General features: G+C 43.4%; 1 protein-coding gene across 2 annotated transcripts in view; it reads right to left on the minus strand.

Moving 5' to 3' along the window:
• The window catches only part of kmt2a (lysine (K)-specific methyltransferase 2A), a 157,892-nt gene that overhangs the window by 36,547 nt on the left and 96,758 nt on the right, over positions 1–24,587 (minus strand). For both annotated transcript variants that reach the window (XM_078199059.1, XM_078199058.1), the window contains exons 20-26: positions 16,789–16,895; positions 14,634–14,771; positions 10,751–10,909; positions 10,301–10,418; positions 9,038–9,116; positions 6,132–6,292; positions 2,408–2,587 (exon numbers count right to left, since the gene is read on the minus strand). In XM_078199059.1, coding sequence (XP_078055185.1) covers positions 2,408–2,587; positions 6,132–6,292; positions 9,038–9,116; positions 10,301–10,418; positions 10,751–10,909; positions 14,634–14,771; positions 16,789–16,895 — 942 coding nt within the window. The remainder of the gene's footprint in view (positions 1–2,407; positions 2,588–6,131; positions 6,293–9,037; positions 9,117–10,300; positions 10,419–10,750; positions 10,910–14,633; positions 14,772–16,788; positions 16,896–24,587) is intronic.

The following is a 24,587-nucleotide window of genomic DNA, read 5'->3' on the forward strand; positions in this document are numbered from 1 at the left end:
GAAGGAGACAAAAGGCGGGTAACTATAGGCCGGTCAGCTTAACGTCTGTAGTAGGGAAAATGCTGGAATCCATTATTAAAGAGGAGATAGCAGGGCATCTGGATAGAAATGGTTCGATCAATCAGACGCAGCATGGATTCATGAGGGGAAAGTCGTGCTTGACGAACATGTTGGATTTTTATGAAGATGTGACTAGGGCGGTTGATGGAGGAGAACTGGTGGATGCGGTGTTTTTGGATTTCCAAAAGGCGTTTGATAAGGTGCCCCATAAAAGGCTGCTGAAGAAGATTAGGGCACACGGAGTTGGGGGTAGTGTGTTAAAGTGGATTGGGGACTGGCTATCCGACAGGAAGCAAAGAGTCGGAATAAATGGGTGTTTTTCCGGTTGGAGGAAGGTAACTAGTGGCGTGCCGCAGGGATCGGTACTCGGGCCGCAACTGTTTACCATTTATATAGATGATCTGGAGGAGGGGACGGAGTGTAGGGTAACGAAGTTTGCAGACGACACAAAGATAAGTGGAAAAGTGAATCGTGTGGAGGACGGAGAAGATCTGCAGAGAGATTTGGACAGGCTGAGTGAGTGGGCGAGGATATGGCAAATGGAGTATAACGTTGAGAAATGCGAGGTTATACACTTTGGAGGAAATAATAACAAATGGGATTACTATCTCAATGGAAACAAATTAAAACATGCTACCGTGCAAAGGGACCTGGGGGTCCTTGTGCATGAGACGCAAAAGCCCAGTCTGCAGGTACAACAGGTGATCAAGAAGGCAAATGGGATGTTGGCCTATATTGCGAGGGGGATAGAATATAAAAGCAGGGATGTCTTGATGCACCTGTACAGGGCATTGGTGAGGCCGCAGCTGGAATACTGTGTGCAGTATTGGTCCCCTTATATGAGGAAGGATATATTGGCATTGGAGGGAGTGCAGAGAAGGTTCACCAGGTTGATACCGGAGATGAGGGGTTTGGATTATGAGGAGAGGCTGAGGAGATTGGGTTTGTACTCGTTGGAGTTTAGAAGGATGAGGGGGGATCTTATGGAGACTTATAAGATAATGCGGGGGCTGGATAGGGTGGAGGCGGAGAGATTCTTTCCACTTAGTAAGGAAGTTAAAACTAGAGGACACAGCCTCAAAATAAAGGGGGGTCGGTTTAGGACAGAGTTGAGGAGGAACTTCTTCTCCCAGAGGGTGGTGAATCTCTGGAATTCTCTGCCCACTGAGGTGGTGGAGGCTACCTCGCTGAATATGTTTAAAGCGCGGATGGATGGATTCCTGATCGGTAAGGGAATTAAGGGTTATGGGGATCAGGCGGGTAAGTGGTACTGATCCACGTCAGATCAGCCATGATCTTATTGAATGGCGGGGCAGGCTCGAGGGGTTAGATGGCCTACTCCTGCTCCTATTTCTTATGTTCTTATAAGCCCCTGAGCCCCAAATCATTTAGTCAGATACAGCATGCATCAAACACAATTACCAGTAAGCTCTTTCCACATCGGACTTAAGTAACGTGTCTTCATCTCCAACCTCATAAGAGGAACCCTGCTACACCACTGCAATGCTCATCTCCACCATCAACATTGCAAGTAGCCTCTGACTAAGATTGTCAATTTAATACTAAATGCCACTGGCCTGTACTCATCAAGAACAGAATGAAACTGCCCAAGTTAATTTAATTTAGGTTCTTTGGATATAACAGAAAAATGAGGCTGTTGTCCTATCAAACTGGGTCGTATCCAAACCCAAGCCAAACTATAAACCACATAGTCTGAAACCTACATTCACAGTGATGGGAAAGATGCTGAGTTACCTTTTTAAATTGCTGCAGAATTCATTAAATGATTCCAAATACAAAGAGAAATTAAAATGTGAATGTTAAAAAATTGTCATGTGCCCAAAAGTAGACTTCAACAAATTTCCACATCAACATCTGAAATCTGCAACAAATTCCTTTCAATAAACCCACATGTTGACCTTTCTATAAATCTTTTGTACAGATAGCAGCAAAGTAAAAGACAAGTTTACAATCACACTGTAGGATATCAATAAACACAACGTATTTGTACGAAATGCTTCCTCTGCTAAAGGTGTTAGCTGGTTTATGATAAACAGGTTGATGCATCTGTTGTAACATGGATTCATACAACCTTGTTAAATATGAGCCATTATTCCCTCACAGCAGTTTCATGGCCTTAAAAACACTTGAAACCGCAAACATTTATCTCTTTATTGGCCTCTTCCATCGATTACCTTAAAATAATGTTAATAAGTAAATTATAATATCAACACTGGGTGGAATTTTACAGCCCCTCAAACAGTGGGATCTTCCTGCTCCACTGAAGTCAATGGAGTTTTGAACAGCTCAGCGCCTTAAATTCCACCCCGTGTGTCAGCTCTATTACCTGGTGATGGAAGGGGTCTTGATCCAGTGCTTGGGGATCGTCGAGATAGAGAAAAATTGGATATTTGAATCCTACTTCCTGACTGCAATCGCGGGGGTATTGGCCCAGGTGTGTGACAGGGTGGATGGTGCTCCGCTACTTCTGACGCACTTGTATTTTGACTCTCTGCCGTGTCAATTTCTATCAAAGAAAAGACAAATTTCCCATGAGCATTTCCTCAATAGGAGATAACCCATAGAATGATACAACAAAAGAGGGACCATTTGGCCCATCATGGCCATTCTGGCTCTTTGAAAGAGCTATCCAATGAGTTCTGCTCCCTTGGATGTGCCGTTTAACAGAGGAAGGGTGCTTGGGTGTTAAGGAAAGTATCAAAGTTTGAAGCTACCTCATTACAACTTCAACCTTTTCAGATGTGCAGTCGACTGAAAAGATGCAGTTCTCCCTTGATCATATATATGTAAGATCCTGGATAGTCTTGACAAGGTGGACATGGAGAGGATGTTTCCTCTTGAGGGCAAGTCCAGAAATAGGGGGTACTGTTTTTAAATTAGGAGTCATCCTTTAGGACAGAGAGGAGGAGAATTTTTTTCTCTCAAAGAAGGTTGTGTGACTTTGGGCCTCTCTGCCTCAGAATGCGGTGGACACAGGGGTCATTGAATACTTTTAAGGCAGAGGCAGATTGTTAGGCAAGGGAATCAAAGATTATCAGGGCTGATGGGAATGTGGAATTTGCAACACAAACATATCAGCCATGATCTTATTAAATGGCAGAGCAGACTTAAGGGCCGAATGGCCTACTTCTGCTCCTAATTCATAATCTTGAACATAAACAGTGGGTGGTGCAGAGAAATGACAACAGTGCCAATCTACGAAAATGTTAGCGCACCAGCAGGTTCCAATTGCCATTTCCAGTAAAATTCCAAAAATTGGGCTGGTGGCATGCATTCACTCTCTGGATCTCCAGCTGTGACGAGCTACTCTTCGCCATGTACTAAATGAGAACAGACCAAGGAGATTGCTGGCTCTGCAGAACCAAGGTGAATACATTGAGACTATCCAAACACTGGGGGAGCAATCTTACCAGCTCATTACGCCAGTCAATTAGTGTGGCGAGCCGGTAAGATTGCGCGAGAGAAGAAAAATCAGGTTTGCGCCAGGTTTCTCGCCTCTCACGATCTTATTGGTCCCAGATTTCCGGTGTGATCAGCCTTGGCAATGGACTGGACGGGGGTAACCTGACCAGACTGAGCCGACCTCTACTGGCGGGAATCGGATCGTGCATCAATTCTGGACTAAGTGCAATAAGATTTTATTTGTGGCCTCGCTGAAAAAACAGGTCTGAATTACTCCCGTTTTCACACTCATTCGGCACTTAGAATTTTTTTGGTAAGATCGCCCCCTCGGAATTTTGCAGCTCAGACTACAGAAGATGCTAAATTATTCCCAATACCTTTACTGCCTCTGTTTTTACACCCAAAAAAAACCTTTAAATTTGGTATACCATCTTAGGCATCATCAATGGCAATGTAAGTGACAAGCTGCACTTTTTATTTACCCACACTGGTGAGTCCTGGAAGAATACACTATGATTCCTCTGGAACATAGAACAGTACAGCACAGAACAGGCCCTTCGGCCCACGATGTTGTGCCGAGCTTTATCTGAAACCAAGATCAAGCTATCCCACTCCCTATCATCCTGATGTGCTCCATGTGCCTATCCAATAACCGCTTAAATGTTCCTAAAGTGTCTGACTCCACTATCACTGCAGGCAGTCCATTCCACACCCCAACCACTCTGCGTAAAGAACCTACCTCGGACATCCTTCCTTTATCTCCCACCATGAACCCTATAGTTATGCCCCCTTGTAATAGCTCCATCCACCCAAGGAAATAGTCTTTGAACGTTCACTCTATCTATCCCCTTCATCATTTTATAAACCTCTATTAAGTCTCCCCTCAACCTCCTCCGCTCCAGAGAGAACAGCCCTAGCTCCCTCAACCTTTCCTCATAAGACCTACCCTCCAAACCAGGCAGCATCCTGGTAAATCTCCTTTGCACTCTTTCCAGCGCTTCCACATCCTTCTTATAGTGAGGTGACCAGAACTGCACACAATATTCCAAATGTGGTCTCACCAAGGTCCTGTACAGTTGCAGCATAACCCCACGGCTCTTAAACTCAAACCCCCTGTTAATAAAAGCTAACACACTATAGGCCTTCTTCACAGCTCTATCCACTTGAGTGGCAACTTTCAGAGATCTGTGAATATGGACCCCAAGATCTCTCTGTTCCTCCACAGTCTTCAGAAGCCTACCTTGGACCCTGTAATCCACTCTCTCCCTGCTTTTTAAATGTTGATGAAAGTCATACTCTCCCACAATTACTGAGACATGCTTGAAGTATGAGAGAATTTCAACAAGAATAAACCAACTCTACATTTTCCTTTAGTTACTCAAAATAAATTCAATGGATGCAAAAATAGGCAAGAAAGTGAACATTCTGAAACCACTGCATTTTAGGGGTAGCAAGCATCAAACATACAAATTAGGAGCAGGAGTAGGCCATTTTGGCCCCTCTAACCTGCTCTGCCATTTGATAAGATATTGGCTGATCTGATAATAGCCTCAACTCTGCTTTCACGTCTACCCCAGAACAAACAGATTTGTTCTTTCCAAAGATTTGTCTAGACTCTTAAGGGTTGGTAAAAACCATGCCCTTGTTTTCCATAATTGCATGCTGCTCCTGTCCATGCGATTTTTAAAAAAAACAGATAATTAAGGAGTTCACTTAAGACATTTAAGTTTCTCCCCAGTTACCCCTCTCTAAAACAAACCGCTTACCACCTTAATTAAAAAAGCAGACAAAGAACCTGACATGAATACTGCACAATAATATTACACAGCATAATTTTCTAGACTTGGATCTCCTTGTGCTAACCATCACCTCTGGTGAGTCAGACATGCAATCTGATCAGTAACTGCTGCGTCAAACAACCAAGCTGCATTCCAAATTAGTCTAACATGATTGCTATTTCATTCTCTCTTTCTTCCTCCCTCCCTCTCTCCTCAGGATTTCTGTAGCTAGATCGAGAATCATAAATACAAAATACTTGGGCTTACTGCTCCACAGGATAGTACATTGGATCTCACTCTTTAGTAAATTAGTTTGGAAGGTTACTGCAAGTGATGTTTCACATTGTGCAATGGGTTTGCTGAGCTTTCACTACAATTGGCAACAAAGAACATGGGTATCCTTCCTTTCTTCTCCCCATGTATTGCTTAAAAGCAGACATAAACAAACTGAAGCCTTTCACTTTAATCGGCAATGCTAACTTTAAGCTTGCATTAGGATTTTTAAAGTTGTTGCTATTTTCACATCCGTGGGGTTAACTACTTCACAGATATAAAAAGCAATTTAAAATGTGAATTATGGCACTAGTTCATCACTGAGAGGAGGTTTTTATGTCGTTGATAGTCTACAAAGAGCAAGCAAGCAGAAACCATTGTCAAATCCTACTGCACAATGGTGTTAGATCAACAAGTTTTTAAATTTATAACCAGCTGGGCGTTCCTTGGTTTAAGAGCTCACCCAAAAAACTAGCAGCACTTTCAACAATTAACCATTTAGTCGTCCAGGAGCAGGACTCAAGTAGCAATTTTACTTATTCTCTTATGTAAACTCAGGAGTGCTTCAGGGACAATGTCCTGCACCTGTCTGCGTACCTGCTGGACTGCTCGGACTATGTGCTATGGTTTTGTTTTCACTGTGTTCTAAAGTGCTGTTTTCTTCTGCTTCCACGGGAGGCGGTCGATGTTCCAGGATCTTGCACGTGTACACACATCGCTTCCTAGCGTCAGTTGTGCTCCAGTACACCCTTGAGCACCTGTCAATTTACATAACGTGCAGACATAAATTAGCAGAAATACCCGTGAAACAGTGTAGTATCAGCCCAGATCAGTGTTAGCCGATCACCAAAATAGAAGCTAACAATTTTAGTTTCTTACTACCAGTAACTGATTGCATTAATTAATGTAGAAACTGAGGTGTAGGGTCAAAGCCCATCTTCCGCAGGACACCAAATAGGTTGAAAGGAGCTGGAGGTTAAATAAGTAGAAGTGATTAACTGCAGAAAGTTTGGTTTCTACACCTCTTACTTCTAAATTTCTTAATTCAAATTAGAATAATGCCAATGTCCACAAAAAGGACAAATCCAATCCGGCCACATCAGCTTCCTCCCAATAAGCAGAAAAGTGATGGAAGGTGTTTTCGACAGTGCTATCAAGTGGCACTTACACAGCAATAACCTGCTCGTTGATGCTCAGTGTGGGTTCCACCAGTCCATTAAGCTCCTGAGCCCATTACAGCTTTGGTCGAAACATGGAAATAAAAAGTTGAATTCCAGAGGTGAGGTGCGAGTGACTGTGCTTGACATCAAGGCAGCACCTGACCGAATGTGACATCAAGGAACTCCAGGAAAACTGGAGTCAATGGGAATCGGGGGCGGGGGGGGGGGGAACTTTCCACTGGTTGGAGTCATACCTAGCACGAAGGAAGATGGCTGTGGTTGTCAGTGGTCAATCATCTCAGTCCTGGGATATCGCTGCAGGAGTTCCTCAAAGTTGTGTCCTTCAGCTGCTTCATGAATGACCTTCCTTCCATCATAAGCCAAAAGTGGGGGGTGTTTGATAATGATTCTACAATGATCAGCATCTTTCATAAATCCTCATGTGCTGAAGCAGTCCATGCCCAAATGCAGCAAAATCTGGACAATGTTCAGGCTTGGACTGATAAGCAGCAAGTAACATTTACACCATACAAGTGGCATACAATGACCACCTCCAATAAGAGAGGATCTAACCATCTCCCCATGACATTCAATGACATTACCATCGCTGACTCCTGCACTATCCATATCCTGGGGGTTACCATTATCCAGAATCTGAAACAGACCAGCCATAAGAAATACTATGGCCACAAGAGGCTGAAAATTTTGCAGCAGGTAATTCATCTTCTCACTTCCCAAAACCTGTCCACCATCTCCAAGACACAAGTCGGGAGTGTGATGGAATACTCTCCACTTTCCTGGATGAATGTAGCTCCTCAAGAAGCTCAACAGCATCCAGGACAAAGCGGTCTGCTTGGTCAGCACCCCATCCATCAACTTAAACATTCACTCCCTCCACCACCAACACACACTGGCAGCAGTGTCCACTCTATAGAAGATGCACTGCAGCATTCACCAAGGCTCCTTCAACAGTAGCTTTCAAATCCCTCTACCACCTAGGACAAGATCAGCAGATGCATGGGAAAACCATCACCTGCAAGTACCTCTCCAAGCCACACCCATCCTTAATTGGAACTATATCACTGTTCCTTCACTGTTGCTGTGTCAAAATACTTGAACTCCTTTCGTAACAGCACCATGGGTGTACCTACACACAAGGGCTACAGCGGTTTAAGAAGGCAGCTCACCACCACTTTCTCAAGGGCAATTAAGGATGGGCAATAAATACTGGCCTAGACAGAAGAATAAAAAAAGCAAAACAAAACTAGACTGTTACATCTAAATTGCTACCAGACTGATACATAGAATGCCAGAACTGCCGTATGAGGAGAGAGAATTGAATTCGCTGGAGTCAAAAAAATGAGGGGGGATTCTCAGGCAAACCTATAAAATTCTAACAGGACTAGACAGAGTAGATGCAAGAAAAATGTTCCTGATGGTGGGGTGTCCAGACCAGTGGTCACAGTCTGAGGATACGAGGTAAACCTTTTAGGCTTGAGATGAGGAGAAACTTCTTCACTTAGAGAGTGGTAAGCCTGTGGAATTCACTACCACAGAAAGCAGTTGAGGCCAAAACATACATTTTTAAGGAGTCAGATATAGCTCTTGGGGCGAAGGGGGGTCAAAGGATATAGGGGAAGGCAAGATCAGACTATTGAGTCGGATGATCAGTCATGATCATAATGAATGGTGGAGCAGGCTCGAAGGGCCGAATGGCCTACTCCTGCTCCTATTTTCTGTTTCCATGCTACCGTAAGTCAGATTTTATAGGGCAGACTGAACATTCCACAGGAAGAACTGAAGCTTAGCGAATTAAGCAGTTGAAGATAATTTGGCAACATTGCTCAGCAGTTAAGACCCCCCCCCCCATTTGGGACTGTGCGTCAAAGACTTGGGGATACAATGCAGTAGCACTGACTCTGACCCACTCTTCCGGCATGTATTGCCTCCCCACCCAGAGTGTAAGATCACCCACTTGATAACACTGTATCCATAGCTGGTAAATGTCCTAATTTTATGAAGAAATATAATAATGCAAAAATGTTATGCCTCACTAACTAAAGTTTAATAGAATTAATCTCAATTCAAGTGTTTATGTCTTGTTATTGAGATGTTAGATTAGATAAAATGAAAAATCTGAAAGAGGAGCAGAAAATGGTCAACATATCCACATAAAACATCAATCTGACTTCACTTTCAAATGCTGTGAACTTCTAGTTTTTAATTATAATAATGAACTGATCCTGAAATCAGGAACAGGAATATCAACAATAGCAAACAGCACAATTTCCAGTCTGCTCAATCACACACAACCTATGTCACAGCGACAGAATGGAAACTTACTGATAGCCGATAGGAAACAACTTGGCTTCACAGTCAGAGAGATCATTGAGTATCCCCAAACAGTCTATTGTCATAGATCCTAGATTAAAGGATGAAACAAAACAATATTAAACAAAGAAAATGCTTTTATGAAGAAACAACTTAGCTGAAAACATTGTCATTACACCGCAGTGAAGGCAAACAATCCCAGATGCATTCCAGACATTACTGACTCCAATGTAAAAATGTAAACGAGAGGCAGATTAAGGATATGTAAATACCTGAAATTCCCAAGTAGTAACTATGCAGAATGTACAGAATAGGAACAGGTCATTCAGCCCAACATGTACAAGCCACCCATGTTCGTGAAGGGTCAAAGCCCACAAGCAGGGTGCCATAGGCTGAGAATGTTCCAGCATGTTCCTGCAAATCCAGGCAGGATAGGGCCTAAAATATACTGCAGGAGTTCACATGTTGCAGGCAGTGGAAGGAGGCTCAGGGGGAGCATGAACTTTTACCCCTTAGAATGCACCAGCCAATTCACGCTGCCCACCTATAGCAAAGGCCTCACACTGGTAAACTCGCACAGTGGGAGGTAGAGACTCACCAAAGCTGCGTGAACTTCACTCTCAAATGCAATGGGAGTGAAATGTTGTTCATTTACAAACGTTATTCAATTAAGTTTAAGTTTTTCAAAAAGTTTTTAAAGTTTTATTTACTAGTGTCACAAGTAGGTTTACATTTACACTGCAATAAAGTTACTGTGAAAATCCCCTAGTCGCCACACTCCGGCGCCTGTTCGGGTACACTGAGGGAGAATTTAACATGGCCAATGCACCTACCCAGCACGTCTTTCGGACTGTGGGAGGAAACTGGAGCACCCGGAGGAAACTCATGCAGACACGGGGAGAATGTGCAGACTCCGTACAGGCAATGACCCAAGCCAGGAATCGAACCCGGGTCCATGGCACTGTGAGGCAGCAGCGCTAACCACTGTGCCGCCCTGTGAAGAATCTAAGACCATTGCAAGGAGCTCTCTTTCAACCTGGGCACTCTTGGAGAATAAATAACACATGACACTGCACCATCAAGTCTCCTCATGTAAACTTTTCCACCCATTAAAAACCTACACGCTTGACCAAATTTTTGGTTACCTGTCTTAATATCTCTGCATGTGGAACAGTGTAAAATTTTGTTCAATAATCACTCCTGTGAAGCATGGTTGGATTTTTTTTTAAACTCTACTAGAGATGTTATATAAATGAAAGCTATTGTTGTACTCACCAATCATCATGTGGATACTCTCTGGCTCAAGGCCGGTCAGAAATTTCCTTCTTAAAGTGATGTCCTCAAAGTCGACAAAAACTCTTCGTAAAACCTCAAACCCATCCTCAGCAACAGTCTGTAAAAAAAAACATTGCATGGTGCATCAGGACTGATTAAGAACTTGCAAACCCTTCAACATTTGCTTCTCCACTTAATGAAGGGGATTTGGAAAATATGTGCTATAAGATTCTACAATCAATTTTGTTACTAGAAAACTAATCACTTATCAGGGTGGCTTCTTGCTGCATGTGAAGAAAAACAATATTTCATAGACACTTTGGTCAGTTTCATTGACAACTGAATTTTCTTCCTAATTTGTGGCACCGATTTTTTGAACCTGCAATACTAGTGGGAACCTCGGCTGCTAGTCACAGTAATTGAGAAATAGCTCCAATCTCTTGAACCTACCTCTCCTTTGACTAGATCTTTGTGCCGCTGGCAGTACACCTTCTTGTCATCCAAGAAAACACAGTTCTTCGCCCGAGCGCACATGAAGTGATAGTTGCTCTGACAGGATGTAAGACAGCAACCAACCGTAGCCCCAGCCTTCTGACAACATTCACAGCGCTAGAATAAAAAATACAGCATGAATAACCATCACCTATAAAACACCAAACTTAGATTGCATTATTATTTATTTCTACAAATTCAGCCCTACCCAGGTAGTTTATTATGATAAAGTACACCAGAGTAAGGTTAATTCAAATGCCACCGATGTAACAATGTTAGACTGCTTTTAACTTCTTCCCCACATAGGGGGACCTGTAGTCCCGGGACCGCCACTGACACATTCCTAGTGCTGCTGGGACTGCGGGAGCTGCCCGCTTCAGGGGAAGATTTAAGTTTTCCTCAGCACTCGTTAATGAGTCCCAACGTACTTTATTGCTGCAGGGTGGGTTGATGTGGAGTGTGTCGGCTCCACATCAACATTTTCTTGTGGGGAAGGTTTATGTCGAGAATGATTCATATCCAAGAATGAGTTATTGTCTGGAATTCAATCATGGAGTATGGATGACTTAACTGGAAGCTAACAAGTTCAGTGTTGTTACTAGCATAGTTAATAGCTACCAATTCTCATTAAGAAAGAATCTACTTGAGACAGAAATATAATACACTTCTTCCTTATTGCCTCACTACAAACTGCTCCCACAACCAGCAGTTGTAACACTAGGCTGAAGCATCAGGTCTATATCTTTCAAAACGCTCTCTCCAGAAATGAATTCTTTGCTGGAATTGAATCTAACCAAGGAGTAAGAATGAGTTACATGCTAGAACCTGAGTATCTGGACTGATTATATTAAATAAATACACTTGTTACAAAATCTATAGTTCAGGGATAATTCTAAATCTATTTCCTCTTACTACTGATCATCAACTGGTGGATAGCATCTTTCGTTCTTTATCCTTCTGTAAGTTGGAATGTTGCTATTAGCACCCAGCCAAATCTCCGTTCCCTGCAGCAGGATGGGAAAATCCCGCTGGCATGAACGGTGGTAACATTTTGGCCTATAACTTTTCAGTCCTGCATTTCAGAAACATTCTATAGGTCCTTTCCTTGTCTAATATTCTTCCCTTGGCGGCGGTATCTGGAACTGCGCATAATATTTAAACTGTGATGTAACCAACTTAGAAATCCAACATTTTTTTTGTTTAAATTAAATTAATAATACCCAGAACTGAATGTCATTGTTTACAGTCTTTTAAACTGCAGCCCCATCTTTAAACATCTACATACCTGCACCCCCTAGTTTCCCCCTATACAGAATCACAGAATCCCTACAGTGCAGAAGGAGACCATTCGGCCCATCGAGTCTACACCGACAACAATCCCACCCAGCCCTCTCCCTGGAACCCCACACATTTACCCCGCTAATCCCTCTAACCTACGCATCCCAGGACACTAAGGGCCAATCAACCTTACTCGCACATCTTTGGACTTTGCGTTCATTTCTAAGAACCTTCATGTGGGGAATTTATTCTTTCACTGTTCATTATCCCAGAATGCATTTCTTCAGGTCTCTGTGCATTCAACCCTATCTCTCCACTCTGCCAAACTGCCGAGATCCTCCTACATTCTTACTTATAACCTGACATGCTCCCTAATATTGTATCGTCAGCAAATTTCTGGATCATTCTTTGTGTACCAAAATCCACAGCATTTATCTGAATCAAAAGTAAGATTCTAGTATGCACCTCTGGGACACTACACTCAACATTTTAATCTCAAAACACCCATTTAACCCATTCTCACTCCTTACTGCTCTCTGGACATGTATCTATCAATGCAGCTATGTTATTTTCAATATTCCCAAGTCTCTCATGCGGCACTTAACATATGACTTCTGAAATTCCTTAAGCACAACATCCATTTCATTCCCTGTAGTAATTTATACTTCACTGTACAGGCTATATTTTACAATCTTATTTTTGTTTCCTTCCATATTTCCCCCATTGACATAATAGTGATAATTACGTCACAATGTCAGATTACACAAATGATCAATATGGAAAGCTACTGAAAAATGACAAAATAAATCTTTTTAAAACAAATTTAATGCTTACTATAAAGGGGCAAAAGTATGAAAAATATTAGCAACATAGGAACAGGAGTGGGCCATTCAGCCTGTCAAGTCTGCTCCACCATTCAGCCAGATCATAGCTGGTCTCTAAATCCCTTGATGTCATTAGTCTCCAGAATTATATCGATTTCAGTATTGAATATGCCCATTGATTGAGTTTCACAGTTGTCTGGGGAACAGAAGCCCTAAGATTCACCACCCGCTATGTGAAGAAAATCCTTCTCATCTGAGTCTTAAATTACCTCCTCCTTATTCTGAGTTTTAAGTTTATTTTATTAGTGTCACAAGTAGGCTCACATTAACACTGCAATGAAGTAACTGTGAAAATCCCCTAGTCGTCACACTCTGACTCTGAGGGAGAATTTAGCATGGCCAATGCACCTAACCAGCACATCTTTTGAACTGTTGGGGAGGGGGACTGGAACACCCAAAGGAAAACCACACAGACACGGGGGGAGTATGTACAGACTCCACAAAGATAAGACCCAAGTTGGGAATTGAACCCGGGTCCCTGGCACTGTGAAGCAAATATGCCACTCTGCCACCATTCCGCCCTAGATTCACCAGGCAGGGGAAGCACCTCATCTTACCCTCATAGTATAAATCTCCATTGATTCTCTTTGCTCTCAGCTCTGACGAAGGGTCATCCAGACTCGAAACGTTGGCTCTATTCTCTCCCCACAGATGCTGTCAGGCCTGCTGAGATTTTCCAGAATTTTCTATTTTTGTTGCAGATTCCAGAATCCGCGGTATTTTGCTTTTAGTTTTGCTTTCACCTTATCTACATGGACAGCACAGTGGCACAGTGGTTAGCACTGCAGCCTCACAGCGCCAGTGACCTGGATTCGATTCCCAGCTTGGGTCACTGTCTGTGCAGAGTCTGCACATTCTCCCTGCGTCTGTGTGGGTTTCTTCCGGGTCCTCCGGTTTCCTCCCACAGTTAGGTGCATTGGCCATGCTAAATTCTCCCTCAGTGTACCCGAACAGGCACCAGGGTGTTGCAACTAGGGAATTTTCACAGTAACTTTGCAGCAACATTGCAGTGTTGATGTAAGCCTACTTGTGACTAACAAATAAACTTTACTTTACATCCACCCTGTCACGCCATATAAGAATTTTGTAAGTTTCAATGAGGTCATCCTCATTCCTCAAAATTCTCACCAATAGAATGGACTCCACTCACAAATCACTGCCACTTATTGATCAGGTCAGGTATACTGATTATTTGTATATTCTCTGTATTTCATTTCAGGAACAGAGCAGACACTCCCTCCCCAGCATTGAAAAAAAAACCTCTTTTTCTGTTACGTTATTTTTTTAAATTCATCCGTGGGATATGAGCGTCACTGGCTGGCCAACATTTATTGCCCATCCCAAGTTGCTCCAGGAGGGCAGTTGAGAATTAACCACATTGCTGTGGCTCTGGAGTCACGTGTAGGCCAGACCGGGTAAGGACGGCAGATTTCCTTCCCTAAAGGACATTAGTGAACCAGATGGGTTTTTCCGACAATCGACAATGGTTTCATGGTCATCAGTAGATTCTTAATTCCAGATATTTTTTATTGAATTCAAATTCCATCATCTGCCATGGCGGGATTTGAACCCGGGTCCCCAGCTGAGTTTCTGGATGAGTAGTCTAGCAATAACACCACTAGGTCATCGCCACCCCATAACTTTTGGTCAGTTTAGGACTGTGAACCCCAATTGCTTACCAGTTGCTTTCCTCTGATTACAGCCATGTGCACATTCTTCAACGAACCATCATCATCCTCAAAGACCTCCGCTGACCACAAGGCACAGTTTATGTGCGTCCACTCATTCTGACCAATGTACAGAAGTCGTCCAGCATCCTAAAAAGATCCAACAGTTCTATCAATAACTGGTTTTAAGACAGATTACATGACACCGTTCAGAAATCTACACTAACGTCCCCATGGTTAGTAGCTAAGGCGTGTACTAAAACACTCATTTTCTTCAGCTAGCTTTGGCAAGTCTGTAAACAGACCATTGGAAAGCACACAGAGCTCTTAAGTCTGAACAACTTCCAGGATCCAGCAAAAAAAATTCTGCAAATATTTTGCAAAACGATTTCGTAGGCGGCGCAGTGGTTAGCACTACAGCCTCACAGCACCAGGAATCCGGGTTCAATTCTGGCCTTGAGTCACTGCCTGTGTAGAGTTTGCACATTCTCCCCGTGTCTGCATGGGTTTCCTCTGAGTGCACCGGTTTCCTCCCACAGTCCAAAGATGTGCAAGTTGTGTGGATTGGCCATGCTAAATTGCCCCTTAGTATCCCCAGATGTGTAGGTTAGATGGATTATCCATGGTATATGTATGGGGTTATGGGGATAGTTTCAAGTTTATGTATTAGTGTCACAAGTAGGCTTACATTAACACTGCAATGAAGTTACTATGCAAATCCTCTAGTCGCCACACTCCAGCGTCTGTTTGGGTGCACTGAGGGAGAATTTAGCATGGCCAATGCACCTAACCAGCACGTCTTTCAGACTGTGGGAGGAAACCGGTGCACCCGCAGGAAACCCACGCAGACACGGGGAGAACATGCAGGCTCCACACAGAGAGTGACCCAAGCCAGGAATCAAACTCAGGTCCCTGGTGCTGTGAGGCAGCAGTGCTAACCATTGTGGATAGGGTGTGGTGAAAGGGCCTGGGTAAGGTTCTGTCAGAGAGAGTTAATGCAGATTTGATGAGCCAAATAGCCTCCTTCTGCACTGTAGGGATTCTATGAACATACCCTGCCAGCCTACTTTTATTCAAGAAGGAAAATGAATACTTTTTATTTTACCTTTCTTTTTGTTAGTTCTCCCAATGTGGGCAAGTCCGGTGATGCCACATTTATTGGCTGCACCTAGCTAACCTGAGGAGGAGGTGGTAATAGGCTTTTGGCCCAAATTTCCATGGTCCTTGTGGTGATGTTAAATGAGATATTGATCCAGTGGCAATGCAGCAACAGCAACATACATCCAATCAGGCTGGAGGGGAATCTAGAGGTGTCATTCTTTGTAGTGGAGGTCACAAAGGGGAGAATATTGTCAATGGTGAGTGCGCAGTGCACCTTTTAGTTCGTACAGTATACCGGTAATATTAAATCCAGTTTCAGGAATGCCCATCAAGTAAACCACTCTGTCTGGGAAGGTATTGAACTTCAAGTATTGTTGTGGCCTCATCCATCTAGGAGAGCAGCAAGTGTTGGGTTTCACCCTCATGACTTCAGCCCTGCCAATGGTGGGGAGACTCCTGACGGTTCAGGTGGTGAGCCACATGCTACAAAATGACCAGTTTCTACCCTTGTTGCCACCATTTGGACATAGCTGGTCCAGTGAGCTTCTGTTGAGTGCTAGCCCAACGATGTCGATGGTGGTGGACATGACGATAGTGCTGGTCATTAGCTGGAACTTATATGGCACAAACAAGGCTGGATGCTTTCCGGATCCAGTTGGAAGGTGCAATAATGAATGGAGCAGCAGTCAGCTGCTTTAGAACTGTGCACAGCTACAATCATACATACCAACTAACCAGTTTTAATTTACACTCCAGACTAAACAATTGTTTTAACAAAAAAATTATACAAGTAATTCCTGATTTTAAATTGAACGACTACAGAATCTACATCCCAACAATACCTGCAAAACATGGAACCTTGCATTTAAACGTGACACTTTGGTTCACTTCCCAAAACAAAGGCAGGCGAGACAACATCAAATAAATCAATCACAGTTACAAGCTCTTAAGCCTTGATTGAAAGAATGCTGCTGTTTTCCCGCACGCACAAAAATTAACAGCAAAACATTTACAATTAGTGTGTTTTAACGACTGCTTTGGAGATAAGTGGCAAACAGATACTCACGTTTCTGTTGTCATCTCCATATTTCAGGCAAAGCACACACTGCCTGTTGTCTTCCACGTCAGGAGGAGGGTCGATATCAGGACTGTCCTCTCGGCTTCTGTCAGAGCCTTGTAAAGAAGACAAATTGATGTCACTCCATGACTCGCATTAGCAGCATTGCTCATGAGTAATAGTTACTGTTTCTGACTAACAATTCCAAGAGTTTCACATAAAGGAGGAACTTCTTCTTTAAGAGGGTGGTGAATCTCTGGAATTCTCTGCCCACTGAAGCGGTGGAGGCTACCTCATTGAATATGTTTAAATCACCGGATAGATGGATTCCTGATCGGTAAGGGAATTAGGGGTTATGGGGATCAGGCGGGTAAGTGGAACTGATCCACTTCAGATCAGCCACGATCTTATTGAATGGCAGGGCAGGCTGGAGGGGCTAGATGGCCTACTCCTGCTCCTATTTCTTATGTTCTTAAGTGCCGAGCAGTTCTAATTGAACAGAGCAAAACATTAGGATAAAGGGATTGCCTTTCAAGGAAAGACTTAACAGGTTGGGCCTGTATCCATTGAAGTTTAGAAGAATGAGAGGCGAGCTTATTGGAACATACAAGATCCTGAATGGGCCTGACAGATGCTGAAAAGATGTTTCTGATTGAAGGAGACTAAGGCCGCGATGTTACGGCCGCTCACACTGGCGGGATTTTCCCATCCCGCTGCAGTGAACGGAGATTTTGGCTGGGCCCCAAATTCTCCGAACTTGCTGCAGCGGGATTGTGGCGTGAACAGCCGGTAAGATCAAGCTAGAATGATGGGACACAGTTTAAAGATAAGGGACCTCCCATTTAAGATTTGAGGAGAAATTTCCTCTCTCAGGGAGTCATTAGTCTGTAAAATTTCTCTTCCCCACAGAGCAGCGAAGGTAGGGTCATTTAATACTTTTAAGGTTGAGGTAGATAAGATTCTTGATTGACAAGGGAGCCAAAAGGTATGGGGGGGGGGGGAAGGAAAATAGAGGCCACAGCCAGATAAGCCATGATCACATCAAATGGCAGAGCAGGCTTGAGGGGCTGAATGGCCTACTCCTCATTCCTTTGATTGGATGTATTGCAGTATTCTGGCAGAAATTAGTCAGAAATGTGCTTCCATGAGGTATAACTGAACACATGTTGCTGGGAGAATAGGGGTTCGATGTGCACGGGTGTTAGCACATTCTGCTCTGGAATCCAAAAACTGAATCCAGTTCAGTGTGGTGGGACAAAACTCATTTGGAGTGAAAGCTGCAGGGGTTCAATCTAGTTTCCATTGCTGTGGGTTCTTGGAACATGCTAGGGTTAAGCTGGTGATCTCACTGAGAAAGACTGCATGAGTGGTTAGTTTGGGAAATGATAAATCCCAGGTTAGTTTCCAGCAGGAGTCAATTCCACACAACACACTTCAGGAAGGATGTCAAGGCCAGCTCATAGGAGAATGACAATGAGCAACTCCAAAAGAACCAGAGGGTGCTTGAGTTTTGTTTTACGTAGCTCATCTGAAAGGATGGTTGAAGCAGTTTCAATAATAACTTTCAAACATAATAGTGACATGTTTGTAGGGCTATAGGGAGGAACAGGCCGAGTGGGACAAATTGTATAGCTTTTTCAAAGAGCCAGCACAGAAATGATGGGCTGAATGGTCTCCTTCTGTGCTGTAAGGTTACTGGACCAACTGCCTCACCCGCCACAGACATCAACTCCTGCATTAGTAAGCACAAGGATTCACAAGCAGATCTGAATTGATCAAAGCCACAAGCAAACTGCAACTTCTTGTAGGTGTTTGAGAAAGAGAGAGAAAAGAGAAAGAGAATCCCATCACTGTTTTATGACTTACATGCGAAGCAATGCAATTTTGGGCATTTCTATCAGAGGAAAGAAATGCTGCCGGAAGGTAGTTATTTTGGAATGAAGTTTAATATTTCCCTATGATTTGGACAGGATTAACAGATGGGAATTTCCAAATAAAGGTGTTATGTCTCCAAGCTGTGCTGTTTAGAAGATTTACAGTTAAACTTCACGCATTATTCATCGATATTGACTCGCAGCTACATGATGTCAATGTGCTCAATACCCATAAACACTGTCCAAGCCAACTGTGGAGACAAACGTGAACAAAGATTATTCCCAGACTCAAAACAGTGCTGATTCCAGCACTTACACCAGCTATACTTCTGCCTACAGTATATTTTCCTGCAGGTGGGGAATAGAATAACCTCATACATCACAGTGTAAACTTGGAAACACATTACAGGTGATTTTGTCATGTGAACTGGGTCAGTCACAATCTCACCAATCTTCTATTAACAGTTCAGTTACACTAGCATGAACAAAACAATTTATTTGCAGCTTTAGAAATGGTTTTATAATCGGAAACAAACTGAGACTTGGTCATAACCTGCTTAATTTGATTTTGCCTGCAGGTAATGTTACTGACCATGTTGGTTGTTATTTCAACATTGCTTAGGAAGTGAGTATGCTGAAGACATTAGGACCAATTTTGCAAACACATGTACCCAAATTAAGGCCTCACTTACTGGAAATGTGCAGTGGGAAATTATAGGTACAATTCACACAAATATATGCCCATTGAAATCAAAAGACACAAAGCTGTGAGATTGTTGCAGGATTTCTGATGTCTGCTCAAAGATGAGGCTCCACTCAGGACCTTGCGATTTGAGAAATTAGTCCTATTGTGCAATCTTCAAGATCTCCATTCACAGTTCTGGCAAAACTTTATTGGACTGAAACGTTAACTCTACTTTTCTTCACAGATGCTGCAGATCTGCTGAATATTTCCAGCCTTTCCTGTTTCTATTTCTAATTACAGATCCATCTGAAAAATGCAATACCATATTATACCACTAGATGACTAGCATGTATTACAGATATAGTCCACAGCGTCTTAGTTACGCAACATGGGCAGTATTTAATGCAAAGTCAGTGAGAGCCCTGCGTCACGGCAGCATTAAGTGCCACTGACACTTAACTAGACAGTGGTGAACTTCTCCAAGATCAAGGGCCCCGGGGACAGGAGCCTTGCTTGCTGAGAGCTGCTGACCAGTCAAGGGCTGGCAGCTCTACTGAACGGCAATGCCACTGAGGGGGTGGGAGCTGCTGCTGGTAAGGAGCCCACTCAAGGCTCAGTATTGTCAGTGGATCCCAGGCCCCAGGTGACTGACAGTGAGCAAGGAGATGACAGGAGAGTAGGTGAACTGGGTGGGGTCAACAGCTAGATGGCTATCAACCTCTCCCACTCCTGAAGCTGGGTCTCTCAATCAGGTACTGAGTACCTTTGAATGAGGGAGCCCCTGGGAGCCAGCAAGTACAAGAATGTTTGTCATGCATCCTACATGATGAGCACACTGCTGGGTAAATACCAATGGGTGGCACGGTAGCAGAGTGGGTGGCACAGTGGTTAACACTGCTGCTTCACAGCGCCAGGGACCCAGGTTCAATTCCCGGTTTGGGTCACTGTCTGTGTGGAGTTTGCATGTTCTCCCCGTGTCTGCATGGGTTTCCTTCCACAGTCCGAAAGACATGCTGGTTAGGTACATTGACCCAAACAGGCACCGGACTAAGGTGACTAGAGGAATTTCACAGTAACTTCATTGCAGTGTTAATGTAAGCCTTACTTGTGACTGATTAAAAAAAACTAACTTTAATGGGGGCAGAATGAGGCCCTACAGTAGACGTTAATTTCCCACTGAGGGCAACGTAGTGAAGAGGCCGTCCACGTAGCTTTCCTCCGCTGACTGGAGGCACCACTCTACCATAAATGCCACTCCTTGCTACCAAACTCACCATGGGGTGGGGGGGTTAAATTCCTTTGTGCCTTATAAGAAAATTAGCACCGTATCTCATGAATCCAAAATCACAGCCCTTTAGTTGAGGATCTAGCAAAAGATGATATAAGAACATAGAAGCAGGAGTAGGCCCTTCAAGCCTGTCCCATCACGGCTGATCTGTTTGATGTCTCAGCTTCACTTTCCTGCCTGTTCCTCCTTAATTCTCGACACCCTTGCCTAACAAAAATCTATCCAACTCAGCCTTGAATAAACGCAGCTTCCACTACTTTCGGGAAAGAGAATTCCACACACTAAGTGCCCTTTTAAACTATGTCCCCTAGTTTTTGTCTCCCCCTCAAGAGGAAACACCCTGTCAGGCCCCCTCAGAATCTTATATGTTTCAATAAGATCATGTGACACAACTGTGCCTTTAAGAAATGTATTTTTAATCATGTTCTCTGCAGTTTGTAAGTATGCCTGTTTTTGTTTGTTACTGGCACCGTGAAGTCGGTAGTGGCATCTTTTATTGCTGCTCACAGGGTTTAAATGGGGTTTTGTTTATTTTTAATCTGGGCCTGATGCACTCTCTGCAACTTTACGACCCTTTTTGAAGTGTTGTGGGAAGACTGATTGACAGGTCAGGTGGCACAGTTTTCTTTTCCTCTCCCAAGAGTTGTTTCATTTTCAGTTTTGTTACTGGTTAGTTAGGAGCTGTTTGGACTACAGTCTTTCTTGCCTCTCTCTCTGGAGTGAAAATTCTGCTATTGTTGGTTTGCCAGCGAGTAACGAGAGGCAAGGATTGCCTCTGTCTCTTGAAGTAGCTTGCTGGCTAAAAGCTAAAGGCCAGCAGTGGCTCTATCTCGAGGTCTGCTGGAAGTTACTCGGTTGGGAAGTCAGAGTTCCAAGTCTCCACCCAAAGGACTAAGTTCCAGCATTCTTATTTTCTATGCTAAATCTGGGACAGATGTTTATAAGGAGGTTTGTGGTGTTGGAACATCTTTAGTTGTTAAGATTTATACAATATCATGGTGGGTTTTTTTTCTTGTTTATAATTGGTAAAAGTTATTGCTAATTTTCTTTCTATGTGTTAATTATATTCTTAATTAAACTTTGTTTGATAAAAGCTCCCTAGTGGGTCATTTGAATCATACCTGAAGTGAAACATCTTATGCTTACCCACGCCAAATTCAAAGTGCAAAACGTACGGAGTAGGCTGACTTCATAAAAGACCTTGGTGTTTCTGACCTGGATTATAACAATCACCACTCATTTTCCTAAACTCCAATGGGTATGGGCCTAACATATTTAACGTTACTTCATAAGACAACCCCTGAATAGAACCATAGAACCCTACAGTGCAGAAAGAGGCCATTCTGCCCATCGAGTCTGCACCGACCACAATCTCACCCAGGCCCTACCCCCACATATTTTACCCGCTAATCCCTCTAACCTACGCATCTCAGGACACTAAGGGGCAATTTTTTTTTTTAGCATGGCCAATCAACCTTACCCGCACATCTTTGAACTGTGGGAGGAAACCGGAGCACCTGTAGGAAACCCACGCAGACACGAGGAGAATGTGCAGACTCCACACAGACAGTGACCCGAGCCGGGAATCGAACCCAGGTCCCTGGAGCTGTGAAGCAGCAGTGCTAACCACTGTGCTACCGTGCCGTCCTTTTGTGCTGTAAAACCCTTTGGCCGGAATTTTCCGGCCGTTCATACCCTGCTGCCGCTGCAAGCAAGGGCGGAGGATTTGGTGCTCAGCCAAATCTCCGTTCACTGCAGCGGGACCAGAGAATCCCACCGGCATGAACAGCCGGAAAATTCTGGCCTCTGGCTCCATATCCCAAGAATGGGTCAAGTGAACCTACTCTGAACTGCTTCTAAATCTATTGGGAGGGGATTTTCTGGCCGCCCCGACAGCGGGATCTTCTGGTCCCGCTGCTGTCGATGGGATTTCCCATTGACTGCACCTCATGCCGCCGGGACACCCGAAGAGGAAGTGCCTTGTTGGCCGGAAGAGAGGATTGATTCTGCCAGCACGAACAGCTGGAAAATTCTGGCCATTATATCATTTTTTAAATAAGCTGCACACAACAGTACACCGGATGTGGTCTCACAAAGGGTCTGCATAGATGCAGCAAAACTTCCTTATATTCCATTCCTCTTGCAATAAACACCAACATTCATTTGCCATGCTAATCACTTGCTGTGACCTGCATACTAACTTTGTGATTCATGTACCAGGACACCCAGATCCCTCTGTACTGGTATAGTGCTTTTCTACTTTTCCTGCCAAAGTGGACAAGTTCACATTGACCCATGTTATATTCCATCTGCCAAATTTTGCCTGCTCATTAACCTGCCAATATCCCTTTACTTCTTCTTGACAGCTTACTTTTCTACCTATCTTGGTGTCATTGGCAAATTTAGCTACCACACATTCATTCCCTTCATCCATTTCATTGATGTAGATTGTAAATAGTTCAGGATCCAGCACTGATCCCTGTGAAGCTCCAGTAATTACAGCTAGCCAATCTGAAAAGACTCATTTATCCCGATTCTCTGCTTCCAGTTAGCCAACCAATCTTTCATCCATGCTAACATGTTACCTCCTACACCACATGCTCTTATCTTGTGTCACAACCTTTGATGTGGTACCTTACCAAATGCCTTTTAAGAACAAAGAACTAAGAACATCATATCTACCGGTTCCCCTTTATCCACCTTGAATGTTACTCTGTCAAAAAACTGATTAGTTAAGCACAATTAAGCCCTGTTGGCCCAGTTTGATCAAATCGTGATTATCTAGGTATCCTACTATAACCTCCTTAATAATGAATTCTAACACTTTCCCTATGACAGACATTAGGCTAACTGGCCTATAATATTCTACTTTCTGCCTCATCCCTTTCTTGAATAAAGGTGCCATATCGTTATTTTCCGATCCGCTGGAACCTTTCCAGAATCTAAGAAATATATATTGCTATATATGCTGCAACTTCTTTTAACACCCTAGGATGCAGGCCATCCAATCCAGAGGACTTGTCAACCTTTAGGTCATAGCTTTCCTACCATTCTTTCTCTGGTGATGGCAATCGTATTAGGTTCATCCTTCCCTATCACAACTTGATTTTCAAGAATCTAAAGTTAAAGTTTATTTATTTGCCACAAGTAGGCTTACATCAACACTGCAATGAAGTTACTGTGAAAATCCCCTAGTTGCCACACGCCTGTTTGGATACACTGAGAGTTTAGCATGGCTAATGCACCTAACCAGCATATCTTTGAGTGTGGGAGGAAACCGGAGCACCCGGAGGAAACCCAAGCAAACATGGGGAGAACGTGCAAACTCTGCACAGACAGTGACCCAAGTCGGGAATCGAACCTGGATCCCCAGTGCTGTGAGGCAGCAGTGCTGACCACTGTGCCACCGTGGATACAGACAGAAACAACCTGTTCAACTTCTCTGCTATTTCCATTACCAATTTCCCAGGCTCACTCTCCAGAGGATCTACACGAGCTTTAGTTACTCTTTTCTTATTCAAATACTAATAGAAAAATGTACTAACTATTTTCTATTATGAGCTAGCTTTCTCTCATGCTCTGCTTTCTGCCTCTTTATTATCTTTTTAGTCATTTATACAGGTTCCTAAAATCTGTCTAACCTTTCAACCTACCACAAATCTTGGCAGGTTTGCACAGTGCTTCTTTCAGTTTAATACTATCCTTAACTTCCTTATTTAGCCATGAATGGTGCCTCCTCCTCAAAGAGCCTTTTTTTTCTCACTGGGATAAACCTTTTCTGAGCAATTATACTTGTTAACTTTTAGCTTATTTTCCCAATTCGCTTTAGCCAGCTCTGCCTTCATACTCTCATAGTTACCTTCAAAACACAAGTCGTGGCCCTACACTTCTCTATTTCAAATTGAATGTGAAATTCCAAATTGAATATACAAAGCTATCGTGTTATGATCGCTGTGACCTA

This window comes from Mustelus asterias, chromosome 27 (genome assembly GCF_964213995.1).
Source record: "Mustelus asterias chromosome 27, sMusAst1.hap1.1, whole genome shotgun sequence".
Taxonomy (NCBI): Eukaryota; Metazoa; Chordata; class Chondrichthyes; order Carcharhiniformes; family Triakidae; genus Mustelus; species Mustelus asterias.